General features: G+C 49.6%; 1 protein-coding gene across 1 annotated transcript in view; it reads left to right on the top strand.

Annotated features, from left to right (window-relative positions):
* Positions 1 to 15,174, top strand: part of NUP155 (nucleoporin 155) — a 212,222-nt gene that overhangs the window by 144,481 nt on the left and 52,567 nt on the right. Inside the window, exon 26 of the mRNA XM_063961169.1 lies at positions 7,689 to 7,793. Within this exon, the coding sequence (XP_063817239.1) occupies positions 7,689 to 7,793 (105 nt within the window). The remainder of the gene's footprint in view (positions 1 to 7,688; positions 7,794 to 15,174) is intronic.

Here is a 15,174-nt window from a genome sequence, read left to right as displayed (position 1 = left end):
CCTTCCAGATGCAGACGGGCGAGCTAGGAAGAAAAGCGAACCAATTAAGGAGTACCAACTCTTCTTCGCACGGCCGTGCAAGGTCCACCGAACCGGCGCTCAGGGGACAGACGGACACAGATAATGCTCACCGTTGCTAATCTTGTACTGCGATCTTCCTCTTCACTTACAGGCCCCTGTAAGGAGGCATACAAACAGCAGCCGTGCAGAGCCTAACTTTATCCTAGTGTGCGTCCGCTACACTAGCTTCATTTAACAGAGCTCTCAAACCAGCTCAGGTGTATGTGGTGCAACACAGCTGTGCACAAACTGTAACCAAACTTTGCCCTGCACGGAAACACACATCACAATATTCAGGCCTCTGGCCTGTGCGCAGTTAGGTGGCACTAGGCCCAGTTAAGTAGCAAGGGGAAGTGGGTAGGCTGTACGGCGCCCACTCCCCAGTAATCTAAGGCAGATAGGAACGTAAGGGGACAGCACCGTTGTAGATACTTGTACCGTACAGTTTTTTCCCACGGGCCTAACGTGCGGCCGGTTGGGTGACTGGGGCCTAATGCCGAGAGTCACCTTATATACCTGACAGGGGGTCTTCACTGGAACTATGGCCTAATGCCCTCTACTGGTCCCCACAGGCCTATTTCCTGATTATGGCTACGGGCCTAGTGCCCGCCTATCATGCCCCACAGGTCTGAGGCCTGAATGTACCCACGGGCCTAGTGCCCGAACCCTGATGGTCTAGGGAGGAGAGAAGGGAGGGGGGTGACAGGCGCCCTCACCGAGGGCCTACCTGTACCAGTGGGAGAGGCACCGGGGGGAGCTTCGTTAGCTCTTTTGTATTCCTCCCCTGGTGGCCTCTCCGGGTCCTCCGCTTCAGTCTTCTGCCGCTGGCTCGTCCTGGCCAGCGGCGTCACCGCCGCTCTTCTGCGTCCAGCCGCTGCTGGACATATCTGGCGCCGCCCGCGTCTACTGGCCGCCCGTGATTGGCTGGTTCCAAATTTTAAGTGCCGCTGGCGGCGCTTCCTATTGACTGCCAAAGTGGTGCCAAATTTTAAGCAGCGCTGTCTGTCGTTGCTTCTCGTCCGGTGCAGTGATCCAATACGCTGTTCCTACACCAGATACCAGCGCTGGGGACAGACAAGCTGCCCCAGTGCTGTCCACAGCCCGTAACTGCAGGGGACACAAATCCCCTGCACTCTGCCGGGAGCCTGGCGCTGAGAGCGGACACACCGCCCCAGCGCCTACACACATCTCCACACAGCGGCGGTATTTCATCGCCCGCCGCTGATGGAGGAGCACTTTCAAATTTCTCGCTTAGAGCTGGGCGCCAGAGGCGGGGGCGGAGCTAAGCTCCGGACGGCTGCGTCTTTATCCAGGCTGGCCGGCACCATTAAAGATGCTGCTGGAGGCTACTGAAGTGCGTCTCTACAGTGGAAGTGCTCTCAACAGACCATGGAGGCTCAGCGATGATCTGGTATCGTAGGATACCGATGGTATAGAGAGGGGGAGTGCTTAGAGTCATATTTAGTGATGCATTTGTCATAAACGCCTCTTTAGGGTTACAGTGAGTTGTAACTAGCTATATAGGGTCAGCTGTGACTAGTCCTCTCCCTTATTCACCCTTTTCTCTATTGTTTTCTGGCTATTTATATTTTAGTTACTGCTGCAACTGTTTTATTTTTCTGACACTGACAATATGACTGGCAGAGGCACTTCTTCTTCTAAAGCTTCTCAGAAGCTTTATGCTTGTAAGAAGTGCTCTGCCAAATTCACACAACACAATGAAAATTCATTATGTCTTTATGAGAAACAGCCATCTCTGCTGACAGATCTGACATGACGTCAGATAATTGAGCTAGCAAAGTTGGATTAGTATCCTGTAAAGCTGCAGGATTCTCTGCTGGGGTAGATGTATCACAATTTGCACAATATAATGAATTTTCATTGTGTTGTGTGAATTTAGCAGAGCACTTCTTACAGGCATAAAGCTTCTGAGAAGCTTTAGAAGAAGAAGTGCCTCTGCCAGTCATATTGTAAGTGTCAGAAAAATAAAACAGTTGCAGCAGTAACTAAAATCTAAATAGCCAGAAAACAATAGAGAAAAGGGTGAATAAGGGAGAGGACTAGTCACAGCCGACCCTATATAGCTAGTTACAACTCACTGTAACCTTAAAGAGGCGTTTATGATAAATGCATCACTAAATATGACTCTAAGCACTCCCCCTCTCTATACCATCGGTATCCTATGATACCAGATAATCGCTGAGCCTCCATGGTCTGTTGAGAGCACTTCCACTGTAGAGACGCACTTCAGTAGCCTCCAGCAGCATCTTTAATGGCGCCGGCCAGCCTGGATAAAGACGCAGCCGTCTGGAGCTTAGCTCCGCCCCCCGCCTCTGGCGCCCTGCTCTAAGCGAGAAATTTGAAAGTGCTCCTCCATCAGCGGCGGGCGATGAAATACCGCCGCTGTGTGGAGATGTGTGTAGGCGCTGGGGCGGTGTGTCCGCTCTCAGCGCCAGGCTCCCGGCAGAGTGCAGGGGATTTGTGTCCCCTGCAGTTACGGGCTGTGGACAGCACTGGGGCAGCTTGTCTGTCCCCAGCGCTGGTATCTGGTGTAGGGACAGCGTATTGGATCACTGCACCGGACGAGAAGCAACGACGGACAGCGCTGCGGCAGCGGTGCTTAAAATTTGGCACCACTTTGGCAGTCAATAGGAAGTGCCGCCAGCGGCACTTCAAATTTGGAACCAGCCAATCACGGGCGGCCAGTAGACGCGGGCGGCGCCAGATATGTCCAGCAGCGGCTGGACGCAGAAGAGCGGCAGTGACGCCGCTGGCCAGGACGAGCCAGCGGCAGAAGACTGAAGCGGAGGACCCGGAGAGGCCACCAGGGGAGGAATACAAAAGAGCTAACGAAGCTCCCCCCGGTGCCTCTCCCACTGGTACAGGTGGGCCCTCGGTGAGGGCGCCTGTCACCCTTCTCTCCTCCCTAGACCATCAGGGTTCGGGCACTAGGCCCGTGGGTACATTCAGGCCTCAGACCTGTGGGGCATGATAGGCGGGCACTAGGCCCGTAGCCATAATCAGGAAATAGGCCTGTAAAGACAGAGAAGTATTCCCTGCCCGAACCAGAGTGGGCACACTGTTTAGCCAGGTCAGTGGAGGAGTTACATACATCTATGGGAGCATCCAGATCCGCCATCTCCTTTACTACACATGCAGTCTCTAAAAAGAGACCATTTCCCACGATTTTACAGTCTGATGACTCAGGCACTGAAGATATGCCCTCTGGTTCAGACAATGGCAAGCGGATGCGGACTCCAAGAAGGCGGTAGAAGCAATACCGTTTAATTGTGAGTTCCTATTTGGTCTGGAATGGCATACTCTAATCTCCAAAGCTACGAGAGGTAAGTTGACGTTTCTTCCCTCTGCAGCTCCACCTCCTAGGAAGACTTATTCTGGGCCGTCCTTCCGGTCCTTTCGTGTTCCGTCAAAATTGAGAGGACATACCAGAGGAGGAGCCACCTCTTTCCAAGGTGACAGAGGCCACGGTCGTGCCGCAACCACAACTACCTTACAAACAGACCCTAAACTTGCCACTAAGCCCGCCGCATGACTGGCTCCCCTTCCTCCTGGGGAATCACAGGGTGGGAGCTCAGTTGCTGAATTTCAGTCAAGTTTGGTTGAAAACCTGCACAGACGCCTGGGTAAGAGACATCATTGCGCAGGGATACAAACTCGATTTTCAGTTCAACCCTCCGACAAGATATTTTACAACAGGTTTAGCAGTTTCACAGCAGCGTCAGGATTCTCTTCTCCAGGCAATACAAACACTCCAGGAGAAGGGAGTCATAATTCCAGTACCTTTTACACCAGCAAAAACAGGGATTTTATTAGTTTATTCGTGGTACAGAAGCCAGACGGCTCGGTAAGACCCATTCTGAATTTGAAAAGCCTCAATCCTTTTTTACGAACTTTCAAATTCAAGATGGAATCCCTGCGCTCAGTGATAAATGGTCTGGCAGCAGAAGACTTTTTGGTGTCAATAGACATCAAGGATGCCTACCTCCCATATTCTGATTTGGCCTCCTCATCAGAGTTTTCTCCGTTTTGCGGTCGAAGACTTAAATTTTCAATTCCAGGCCTTACCCTTCGGTCTTGCTTCAGCTCCGAGAGTTTTCACAAAGGTAATGGCAGTGATGGCGCAATTGCGCTCGCAGGGGATCAACATTGTTCCCTACTTAGACGATCTCCTCCTAAAGGCCCAATCAGAGGAGAAGTTAGTGACCGATCTGAGGACAACCCAGGATTTTCTCATGATACACGGATGAATCATAAATGAATTCAACACATCGAATTCAATTCTTAGGGATGATTATGGATACTGTGCTTCAGAGGATAATTCTCCCTCAGGACAAAATTCATTCCATTCAAGAGTTGGTTCGACTAGTCTTACAGCATCGCAGAGTGTCAATTCATCTTTGCATTCGTCTTGTGGGGAAGTTGGTGGCAGCATTTGAGGCGGTACAGTACGGAAGATTCCACTCCAGGCTGTTTCAACTAGATCTTCTTTCAAAATGGTCAGGTTCACATCTTTTTATGCATCAGCTGGTTCAACTACTCCCCAGGACGCGTTTGTCATTGCTCTGGTGGATGAACACGACAAATCTATCCAAGGGCAAGGACTTTGCTCTCAAGGATTGGGTACTTCTCGCGACGGATGCCAACCTCCGGATGGGGAGCGGTGACTCTGGATTGTCAATTCCAGGGACTCTGGACTCCACAGGAACAGCTTCTACCCATCAATATACTGGAACTTTGGGCTGTGTACAATGCTCTTCTGTTGGTGAGTCATCTCCTACAGGGACGTGCAATACGGGTGCAGTCAGACAGTGCCATGGCAGTGGCATACATAAATCGGCAAGGGGGAACCCGCAGCAGAGCCGCTATGAAGGAGGTCACCAAAATCCTACTTTGGGCACAAAGATAAGCAGTAGACATATCGGCAGTGTTCATACCAGGAGTGGAGAACTGGGAGGCCGACTACTTAAGTCGTCAGTATATGCATCCAGGCAAGTGAGAATTGCATCCACAAGTTTTTCAACAATTGATACGCCAATGGGGACTTCCGCAGATGGATCTCATGGCGTCCAGGCGGAACCACAAGCTTCCTCGGTTTTGCTCTCGCACCAGAGATCCCGAGGAGGTGGACACTTTAACGATTCCTTGGCCTTTCCGGTTCGTGTACCTTTTTCCTCAGTTTCCCCTATTACCGCGCATTCTCAAGAAAATCAAACTGGAGACCGTCAAGGTTCTACTCGTGGCTCCCGACTGGCATCGAAGAACGTGGTACAGCGACCTACTTCAGTTACTCATAGACGACCCGTGGCCACTACCTCCGAGACAGGATTTTCGTTTATCGCAACTTACAGCGGCTATGTTTGACGGCGTGGTTGTTGAGAGGGGGAATTTTTACATCAAAAGGGCACCCCAGCACCAGTAATTCCTACTATGATGAGTGCTGGAAAGGAGGTCCCTTCCAAACACTATTATCGCATCTGGAGATCATACATATCATGGTGTGAGCAACGTCAGGTCTCAGCTACTTCCTTTAAATTGGCCAAGCTTCTACTTTTCCTCCAGGCGGGTTTCTCGGCAGGCTTGAGCGTAGGTTCTCTAAAGGTTCAGGTTTCTGCCCATTCTATTTTTTTATTTTTTCAAAAGAAAATTGCCAGTATCTGCCTGAAGTACAGACTATCCATCAGGGGGTTATACGCCTTAAGCCACCATTCGTTCCTCCCACAGCTCCTTGGGATCTAGATACGGTTCTTTAATTTTTACAGTCATCTTTGTTTGAACCTCTGGAGTCGTTAGAACTCAAATTTCTTACATGGAAGGTGGTTTTACTGTTGGCTGTGGCCTCGGCTCGGAGGGTCTCCAAATTAGTAGCTCTTTCATGCCGTCCTCCATATTTAATTTTCCATGAGGACAGAGCAGAGCTCCGCACTTGCAGGTCTTTTTTACCTAAGGTGGTTTCAGCATTTCACATTAATCAACCTATTGTGGTTCCAGTTCTCTCAGGCGATTCTCCCTCTTCAAGATCGCTGGATGCTGTTCGAGCCCTACGTATTTATGTGGACAGAACAGCTGAATTACGCAAGACTGATGCTCTTTTTGTTCTCTATGATGACTCAACACCTGGCTGGCCAGCTTCTAAACAAACATTGGCTCGTTGGATCAGATTTACTATTAGACAGGCGTATCTCGCTGCCTCTCTACCTCCACCTACATCAGTGTCCGCACATTCGACTGGGCAGTTGCTAGATGGGTTTCCTTGACGCAGTTGTGTAGAGCAGCAACGTGGTCTTGGAAACATACGTTTATCAAGTTCTACAAATTTTATACTTTTGCGGCCTCTGCTTCTCAGTTTGGCTGAGCGGTACTACAGGACTCTTAGCACTTTCCCACCCGTGATGGGAGCTCTGGGACATCACCACCGTAATGATCGTCCAGTGTCCCCTAGTGGATGAAGGAGAAAACGGGATTTTGGTACTTACTGGTAAATTAATTTCTCCGATTCCACAGGGGACACTGGACGCCCTCCCAGCGCTGGACGTCTTTTTGTTTAATTCTCCAGTTGGGAGATTTGTTTAAAGTTCTTTGCCGTTTAGGTTGACTGGTGACCATGACCTTTGTTCTTGTTTGGTTTTAATATATACAGCACATATATCTATATGTAGATCTCTATTTCTTTATCCTCCTACTCTGTCGTTTGTATCGTTCCGTCTCCTCTCGGGCTCAGTTTTCAAAACTGGTCTGTAGGGGGGGCATAGAGGGGAGGAGCCAGTCACAATTCTAAAGAATTTAAAGTGCCCGGCTCCACTTGACCACCATCCATACCCCACCGTAATGATCCTCCAGTATCCCCTGTGGAATCAGGGAAATGGATTTACCAATATGTACCAAAATCCTGTTTTTACAGATGCTTGCAGCTAAATACATCGGAGTAGGGCGCACTGCAGTTAAATACTGTACTTCTGAATAAAGCGCTAACGTCTTTAAGGAGACTGAATTACTAGGGCACTGGAGTACCTCAGTGGATTCAGTGAAGGATTTAATGCAAATATAAAATCGCATTTATATATGTAGAGGGAAATCAAAAGCAGTTTTCTCCTTCATCCTCTAGGGGACACTGGAGCATATAGACAAATTAGCTATTATTGCTCTGTGAAAAGCAGCTGGCTTAACAGGTATTGCTTAACTTTTTAACCAAGACACCAAATCTTTTCTTTATACTTAAGGTTTATTTTGTCTTATGCTGAGTACACATTGGAGCAATCTTGGACCGATTTGCCATTTCGTAACGACATACAGCCTACACCGCTCAGTCTGTACGGATGATTGCGTTCTCCCGCGGTCTCTAGCGATGGACACTAGGGTTGATGTGCTGCAAATAAAACCTAGCGATTTCGCTAGTGACCTTGTTTGTGCTTATGAAGGATGAAACATGATCGTTCCAGCCTTCATAAACCTTATTCCAGTGTTTACACAGAATCTGTGCTCAAGCGCATTGGTTCTGATGTTGGGACGAATGCCCATTGCTCCAGTGTGTACTCTGCATAAGTGTGTGCTTTGCTCAATATTAGCCTGATGATTTTACTTAAGACCTATACCTGTGTCTCTGTTTTCAGTTTGAACAAATACTGCGACTGGCTCAGCGCTCCACAGATGAACTCTTCAACATAGCATTGTTCAACTGGCTGATACAAGTGGATCTCACAGACAAACTGCTGGAGGTGAGGGAAACCTTTTAAAGTAATGCTCTTATTGTTCGCTACTTCACCTACAATAGCTTTTATTTTTATTTATTTTTTTGGCAAGGCTGAGTAAACCTAAACCATGAGAATGCAGGTTGGGGCTGGAGCTGGCACCTAAACTAAACTGTAGCTTTAAAAGTAAGCTTCTTCCCCCTGTAACCCTAGACTTGCAGTTTCCTTTTAGGTGCCTTGGAGTGGGGGCAGGTTTTTCATGGCTGCTATGCAGCCCTCATTAGTTAGAACATTTCTCTTTTGTTTGTATTTTTATTTTCTCTTACTTTTCTTTCTAAGATTATGATTGTTCACTGCTTTTCGATCTATGCTAATGCAGGTACTTTTTCGGGCCCAGCCCTTGCATCTGCTTGGGTGGCTATGGCTAGTGGCTGCTGGGCAAAGGCACAAGAGTATTGCCTCCGGTCTGGGACACACACACAGGAATCATGGTCTTTAGTGGGGTATGTTGAGGCAGCAGGCTCCTACATACAGTGGTGAGGAGGTTATTGACACAAGTGCCTTAACCTCTTTGGTGTTGGCTGCAGTGGAGGCCAAGAGAGCCCTCTGGCTGCTTTCCTGGCGCACACGGACTCAGAAAGATTTTACAGGCCTTTATTCTGGCGAGGTCCACTTTGGTCAAGATAGTCGCTACAGTGGCAGCACTCAAGACGGCCTTCCTTCATTCTGCTGCATCCCCCAGGTGTAGAACATCTATTCTTAGTTTCTTTTGTCTGCACAGAAAGGCCAGAGGTCAGTCTTTTTCTAGTTTCCAGGGTTCTTGCTCCAAGGGCTCGGAGTCTTTAAGTAAGTAGCCATGGTCCAGCAGGCAACACGCAGCCAAGCCGGCTGACAAGCCTGCCGCATGACGTGGACGACCCCAGCATGGGATGCTGGCTTCATCTTTTTGACTATATTTGAAATGGGGACTGCAACAGATGCTTGGGTCAGAGACGAAGTCTCTCAGACATATACGCTCTGACCTTTCAGAAACGTCCTCTGGTGCAATTCTTTTCCACTGGATTTCCAGCAGAACCAGGAAAAGCATGAGTTATCAGTCTGCTTGCTCCCTTCTGGCCTCCAGGGTCATCATCCTGGTCTGTAAGAGGTATGGGTCCAAAAGCCAGACTAATTGTTTTGGCCCATAATCAACCTGCAGGTGCTGAACAGTTATATGCAGATTCCCAGATTCCACATGGAGTCTTTTCGCTCTATCATCCTGGCCATGGAACTGTATTTCTCTGACGTCCTAGTGGATGCTGGGTACTCCGTAAGGACCATGGGGAATAGACGGGCTCCGCAGGAGACTGGGCACTCTTTAAAGAAAGATTAGGTACTATATCTGGTGTGCACTAGCTCCTCCCTCTATGCCCCTCCTCCAGACCTCAGTTAGAATCTGTGCCCGGCTCGAGCTGGTTGCACACTAGGGGCTCTCCTGAGCTTCTAGTAAAGAAAGTATTTATTAGGTTTTTTATTTTCAGTGAGATCTGCTGGCAACAGACTCACTGCTACGAGGGACTTAGGGGAGAGAAGCGAACCTACCTGCTTGCAGCTAGCTTGGGCTTCTAGGCTACTGGACACCATTAGCTCCAGAGGGATCGAACACAGGCCCAGCCTCTGTCGTCCGGTCCCGGAGCCGCGCCGCCGTCCCCCTTGCAGAGCCAGAAGCAAGAAGAACATCCTGGAAATCGGCGGCTGAAGACTCCGGTCTTCATTAAGGTAGCGCACAGCACTGCAGCTGTGCGCCATTGCTCCCTATGCACACCACATACTCCGGTCACTGATGGGTGCAGGGCGCTGGGGGGGGGGCGCCCTGGGCTGCAATTAGAGTACCTTACATGGCGAACAGCACATAATATAGTCTAATAAACTATATATGTGCAAAAATCCCCCGCCATAATATAAATATAAGAGCGGGAGAAGTCCGCAGAGAAGGGGGCGGGGCTATCTCCCTCAGCACACTGGCGCCATTTCCTCTTCACAGCTCTGCTGGAAGACAGCTCCCCAGGCTCTCCCCTGCAGTTTCCGGGCTCAAAGGGTAAAAAAGAGAGGGGGGGCATTAAATTTTGGCGCAAACTGTATTTGTAAAGCAGCTATAGGGAAAATCACTTTGTGTTAGTGTTAATCCCTGATTATATAGCGCTGTGGTGTGTGCTGGCATACTCTCTCTCTCTGTCTCCCCAAAGGACTTTGTGGGGTCCTGTCCTCAGTCAGAGCATTCCCTGTGTGTGTGCGGTGTGTCGGTACGGCTGTGTCGACATGTTTGATGAGGAGGCTTATGTGGAGGCGGAGCAGGTGCCGATAAATGTGATGTCACCCCCTGCGGGGTCGACACCAGAGTGGATGGATATGTGGAAGGTTTTACACGACAGTGTCAACTCCTTGCATAAAAGGTTCGATGACATAACAGCTGTGGGACAGCCGGCTTCTCAGCCAGTGCCTGCCCAGGCGTCTCAAAGGCCATCAGGGGCTCAAAAACGCCCGCTACCTCAGATGGCAGACACAGATGTCGACACGGAGTCTGACTCCAGTGTCGACGAGGACGAGACTAATGTACATTCCACTAGGGCCATCCGTTGCATGATTACGGCAATGAAAAATGTGTTGCACATTTCTGACATTAACCCAGGTACCACTAAAAAGGGTATTATGTTTGGGGAGAAAAAGCAACCAGTGGTTTTTCCCCCATCAGATGAGTTGAATGAAGTGTGTGAAGAAGCGTGGGCTTCCCCCGATAAGAAACTAGTGATTTCTAAAAAGTTACTGATGGCGTACCCTTTCCCGCCAGAGGACAGGTTACGTTGGGAGACATCCCCGAGGGTGGATAAGGCGCTCACACGCTTGTCAAAAAAGGTGGCACTGCCGTCTCAGGATACGGCCGCCTTAAAGGAGCCTGCGGATAGAAAGCAGGAGGCTATCCTGAAGTCTGTATATACACACTCAGGTACTATACTGAGACCTGCAATTGCTTCAGCTTGGATGTGTAGTGCTGCAGCAGCTTGGTCCGATACCCTGTCTGAAAATATTGATACCCTCGACAGGGATACGATTTTGCTAACCATAGAGCATATTAAAGACGTAGTCTTATATATGAGAGATGCACAGAGGGATATTTGTCGGCTGGCATCTAGAATTAATGCAATGTCCATTTCTGCCAGGAGAGTATTATGGACTTGGCAGTGGACAGGTGATGCGGATTCTAAAAGGCACATGGAGGTTTTGCCTTACAAGGGTGAGGAATTGTTTGGGGATGGTCTCTCGGACCTCGTTTCCACAGCAACAGCTGGGAAGTCGACATTTTTACCTCAGGTTCCCTCACAGCCTAAGAAAGCACCGTATTATCAGGTACAGTCCTTTCGGCCCCAGAAAGGCAAGCGGGTTAAAGGCGCGTCCTTTCTGCCCAGAGGCAGGGGTAGAGGGAAAAAGCTGCACCATACAGCCAGTTCCCAAGAACAAAAATCCTCCCCTGCTTCCACTAAATCCACCGCATGACGCTGGGGCTCCACTGGTGGAGCCAGGTGCGATGGGGGCCCGTCTCCGGAACTTCAGCGACCGGTGGGTTCGCTCACAGGTGGATCCCTGGGTTCTACAAGTGGTATCTCAGGGTTACAAGCTGGAATTCGAGACGTCTCCCCCTCGCCGTTACCTCAAATCAGCCTTGCCAGCTACTCCCCAGGACAGGGAGGTAGTGCTGGCGGCAATTCACAAGCTGTACCTCCAGCAGGTGATAATAAAAGTTCCCCTCCTTCAACAGGGACGGGGTTACTATTCCACAATGTTTGTGGTACCGAAACCAGACAGTTCGGTGAGACCCATTCTAAATTTGAAATCCTTGAACACTTTATATAAGGAAGTTCAAGTTCAAAATGGAATCGCTCAGGGCGGTTATTGCAAGCCTGGAAGAGGGGGATTACATGGTATCACTGGACATCAAGGATGCTTACCTACATGTCCCCATTTACCCACCTCACCAGGTGTACCTCCGTTTTGTGGTACAGGACTGCCAGTACCAATTCCAGACGTTGCCGTTTGGTCTGTCCACGGCACCGAGGGTATTTACCAAGGTAATGGCCAAAATGATGATACTCCTTCGAAAGAAGGGAGTTATAATTATCCCGTACTTGGACGATCTCCTTATAAAGGCGAGGTCCAGGAAGCAGTTGTTGGTCGGAGTAGCACTATCTCAGGAAGTGCTACAACAGCACGGCTGGATTCTGAATATTCCAAAGTCGCAGCTGGTTCCTACGACGCGTCTGCTGTTCCTGGGTATGATTCTGGACACAGAACAGAAGAAGGTTTTTCTCCCGGAGAAGAAGGCCAAGGAGTTGTCATCTCTGGTCAGAGACCTCCTGAAACCAAAACAGGTGTCGGTGCATCACTGCACGCGAGTCCTGGGAAAGATGGTAGCTTCTTACGAGGCAATTCCATTTGGCAGGTTCCATGCAAGGATCTTTCAGTGGGATCTGTTAGACAAGTGGTCCGGATCGCATCTTCAGATGCATCGGCTGATCACCCTGACCCCGAGGGCCAGGGTGTCTCTGCTGTGGTGGCTGCAGAGTGCTCATCTTCTCGAGGGCCGCAGATTCGGCATAGAGGACTGGGTCCTGGTGACCACGGATGCAAGCCTCCGAGGTTGGGGGGCAGTCACTCAGGGAAGAAACTTCCAAGGACAATGGTCGAGTCAGGAGGCTTCCCTACACATAAATATTCTGGAACTAAGGGCCATTTACAATGCCCTAAGTCAGGCAAAACCCCCTGCTTCAAAACCAGCCGGTGCTGATTCAGTCAGACAACATCACGGCGGTCGCCCATGTAAACCGACAGGGCGGCACAAGAAGCAGGATGGCGATGGCAGAAGCCACAAGGATTCTCCAATGGGCGGAAAATCACGTGATAGCACTGTCAGCCGTGTTCATTCCGGGAGTGGACAACTGGGAAGCAGACTTCCTCAGCAGGCACGACCTCCACCCGGGAGAGTGGGGACTTCATCCAGAAGTCTTCCAGCTGATTGTAAATCGTTGGGAAGGGCCACAGGTGGACATGATGGCGTCCCGCCTCAACAAAAAGCTAAAAAGATATTGCGCCAGGTCAAGGGACCCTCAGGCGATAGCTGTGGACGCTCTAGTGACACCGTGGGTGTACCAGTCGGTTTATGTGTTCCCTCCTCTTCCTCTCATACCAAAGGTATTGAGGATAATAAGAAAGAGAGGAGTAAGAACTATACTCATCGTTCCGGATTGGCCAAGAAGGACTTTGTACCCGGAACTACAAGAAATGATCTCAGAGGACCCTTGGCCTCTGCCTCTCAGACAGGACCTGCTACAGCAGGGGCCCTGTCTGTTCCAAGACATACCGCGGCTGCGTTTGACGGCATGGCGGTTGAACGCCGGATCCTGATGGAAAAGGGCATTCCGGTTGAAGTCATTCCTACGCTGATAAAAGCTAGGAAGGATGTGACCGCAAAACATTATCACCGCATATGGCGAAAATATGTTGTTTGGTGTGAGGCTATGAAGGCCCCAACAGAAGAATTTCAGCTGGGTCGATTTCTGCACTTCCTACACTCAGGAGTGACTATGGGCCATTAAAGTCCAGATTTCGGCCCTGTCTATTTTCTTTCAAAAAGAACTGGCTTCACTGCCTGAAGTTCAGACGTTTGTTAAGGGAGTGCTGCATATTCAGCCCCCTTTTGTGCCCCCAGTGGCACCTTGGGATCTCAACGTTGTGTTGGATTTCCTAAAATCACATTGGTTTGAGCCACTTCAGACCGCGGAGTTGAAATATCTCACGTGGAAAGTGGTCATGCTTTTGGCCTTTGCTTCGGCTAGGCGGGTGTCAGAATTGGCGGCTTTGTCCTGTAAAAGCCCCTATCTGATCTTCCATATGGACAGGGCAGAATTGAGGACTCGTCCCCAATTTCTCCCTAAGGTGGTATCAGCGTTTCATTTGAACCAACCTATTGTGGTGCCTGCGGCTACTCGGGACTTGGAGGCTTCCAAGTTGCTGGACGTAGTCCGGGCCCTGAAAATCTGTTTCCAGGACGGCTAGAGTCAGAAAGACTGACTCGCTGTTTATCCTGCATGCACCCAACAAGCTGGGTGCTCCTGCTTCTAAGCAGACTATTGCTCGCTGGATCTGTTGCACGATTCAACTTGCACATTCTGCGGCTGGACTGCCGCATCCTAAATCAGTCAAAGCCCATTCCACTAGGACGTCAGAGAAAATAAGAATTTACTCACCGGTAATTCTATTTCTCGTAGTCCGTAGTGGATGCTGGGAGCCCGTCCCAAGTGCGGATTGTCTGCAATACTTGTATATAGTTATTGCTTAACTAAAGGGTTATTGTTATGAGCCATCTGTTCAGTGAGGCTCAGTTGTTATTCATACTGTTAACTGGGTATAGTTATCACGAGTTGTACGGTGTGATTGGTGTGGCTGGTATGAGTCTTACCCTGGATTCCAAATCCTTTCCTTGTAGTGTCAGCTCTTCCGGGCACAGTTTCCCTAACTGAGGTGTGGAGGAGGGGCATAGAGGGAGGAGCCAGTGCACACCAGATATAGTACCTAATCTTTCTTTAAAGAGTGCCCAGTCTCCTGCGGAGCCCATCTATTCCCCATGGTCCTTACGGAGTACCCAGCATCCACTACGGACTACGAGAAATAGAATTACCGGTGAGTAAATTCTTATTTTTACAGTATGTCATCATATGACATTCAGGACGCCTATTTACACATTCACTACCAATTTCAGGCATTACCATTTGGACTGTCCACGGTGCCTCGTGTTTTCACGAAGGTCATGGCAGCGCATCTTCATCACAGGAGCATCACAATCTTGCCTTATCTGGATGGTTTTCTTCTCCTATCCCAGTCTCTGAGGGACAACATTTGTCTGATGGTGAATCTTCTACAGTCACATGGGTGGAGGATCAATTGGTGCAAATCTAAATTGACAGTCTCAGGAAATGTTGCACGTAGGAGTTCAGCTGGTCTTCTTTCTGGCAGACTCGAGCCCTGCAATCCAAGATTCGCACATTTCTCTGTCATCATCAGATGTCGATTCACTCCTGCATGTGGATCCTGGGTTCCTTGGTCTCCATATTTGACATGGTGGAGTATATACGTTCTATTCAACTGGAATTTCTAGCATGGTGGAACGAGTTCCATCTGCACCTGAAGGCGCAGATTATCATTTTATCATAGGAGGTTTGTCACTCGTTCTTGAAGTAGCTCCACTGGTTCCACCTGGAAATGGCTGCCCTTTTTGGATCCAGGACTGGGTCCTGCTCACTGCCGATGCCAACCAGTCTTCATGGGTGGGGTGGGGGTGACTTGTCAGCAATCGTTCCAGGGCAGTGGACAGCTCAAG

Source organism: Pseudophryne corroboree, chromosome 1, assembly GCF_028390025.1.
Source record: "Pseudophryne corroboree isolate aPseCor3 chromosome 1, aPseCor3.hap2, whole genome shotgun sequence".
Taxonomy (NCBI): Eukaryota; Metazoa; Chordata; class Amphibia; order Anura; family Myobatrachidae; genus Pseudophryne; species Pseudophryne corroboree.
This window is presented reverse-complemented; position numbering and strand designations above follow the sequence as displayed.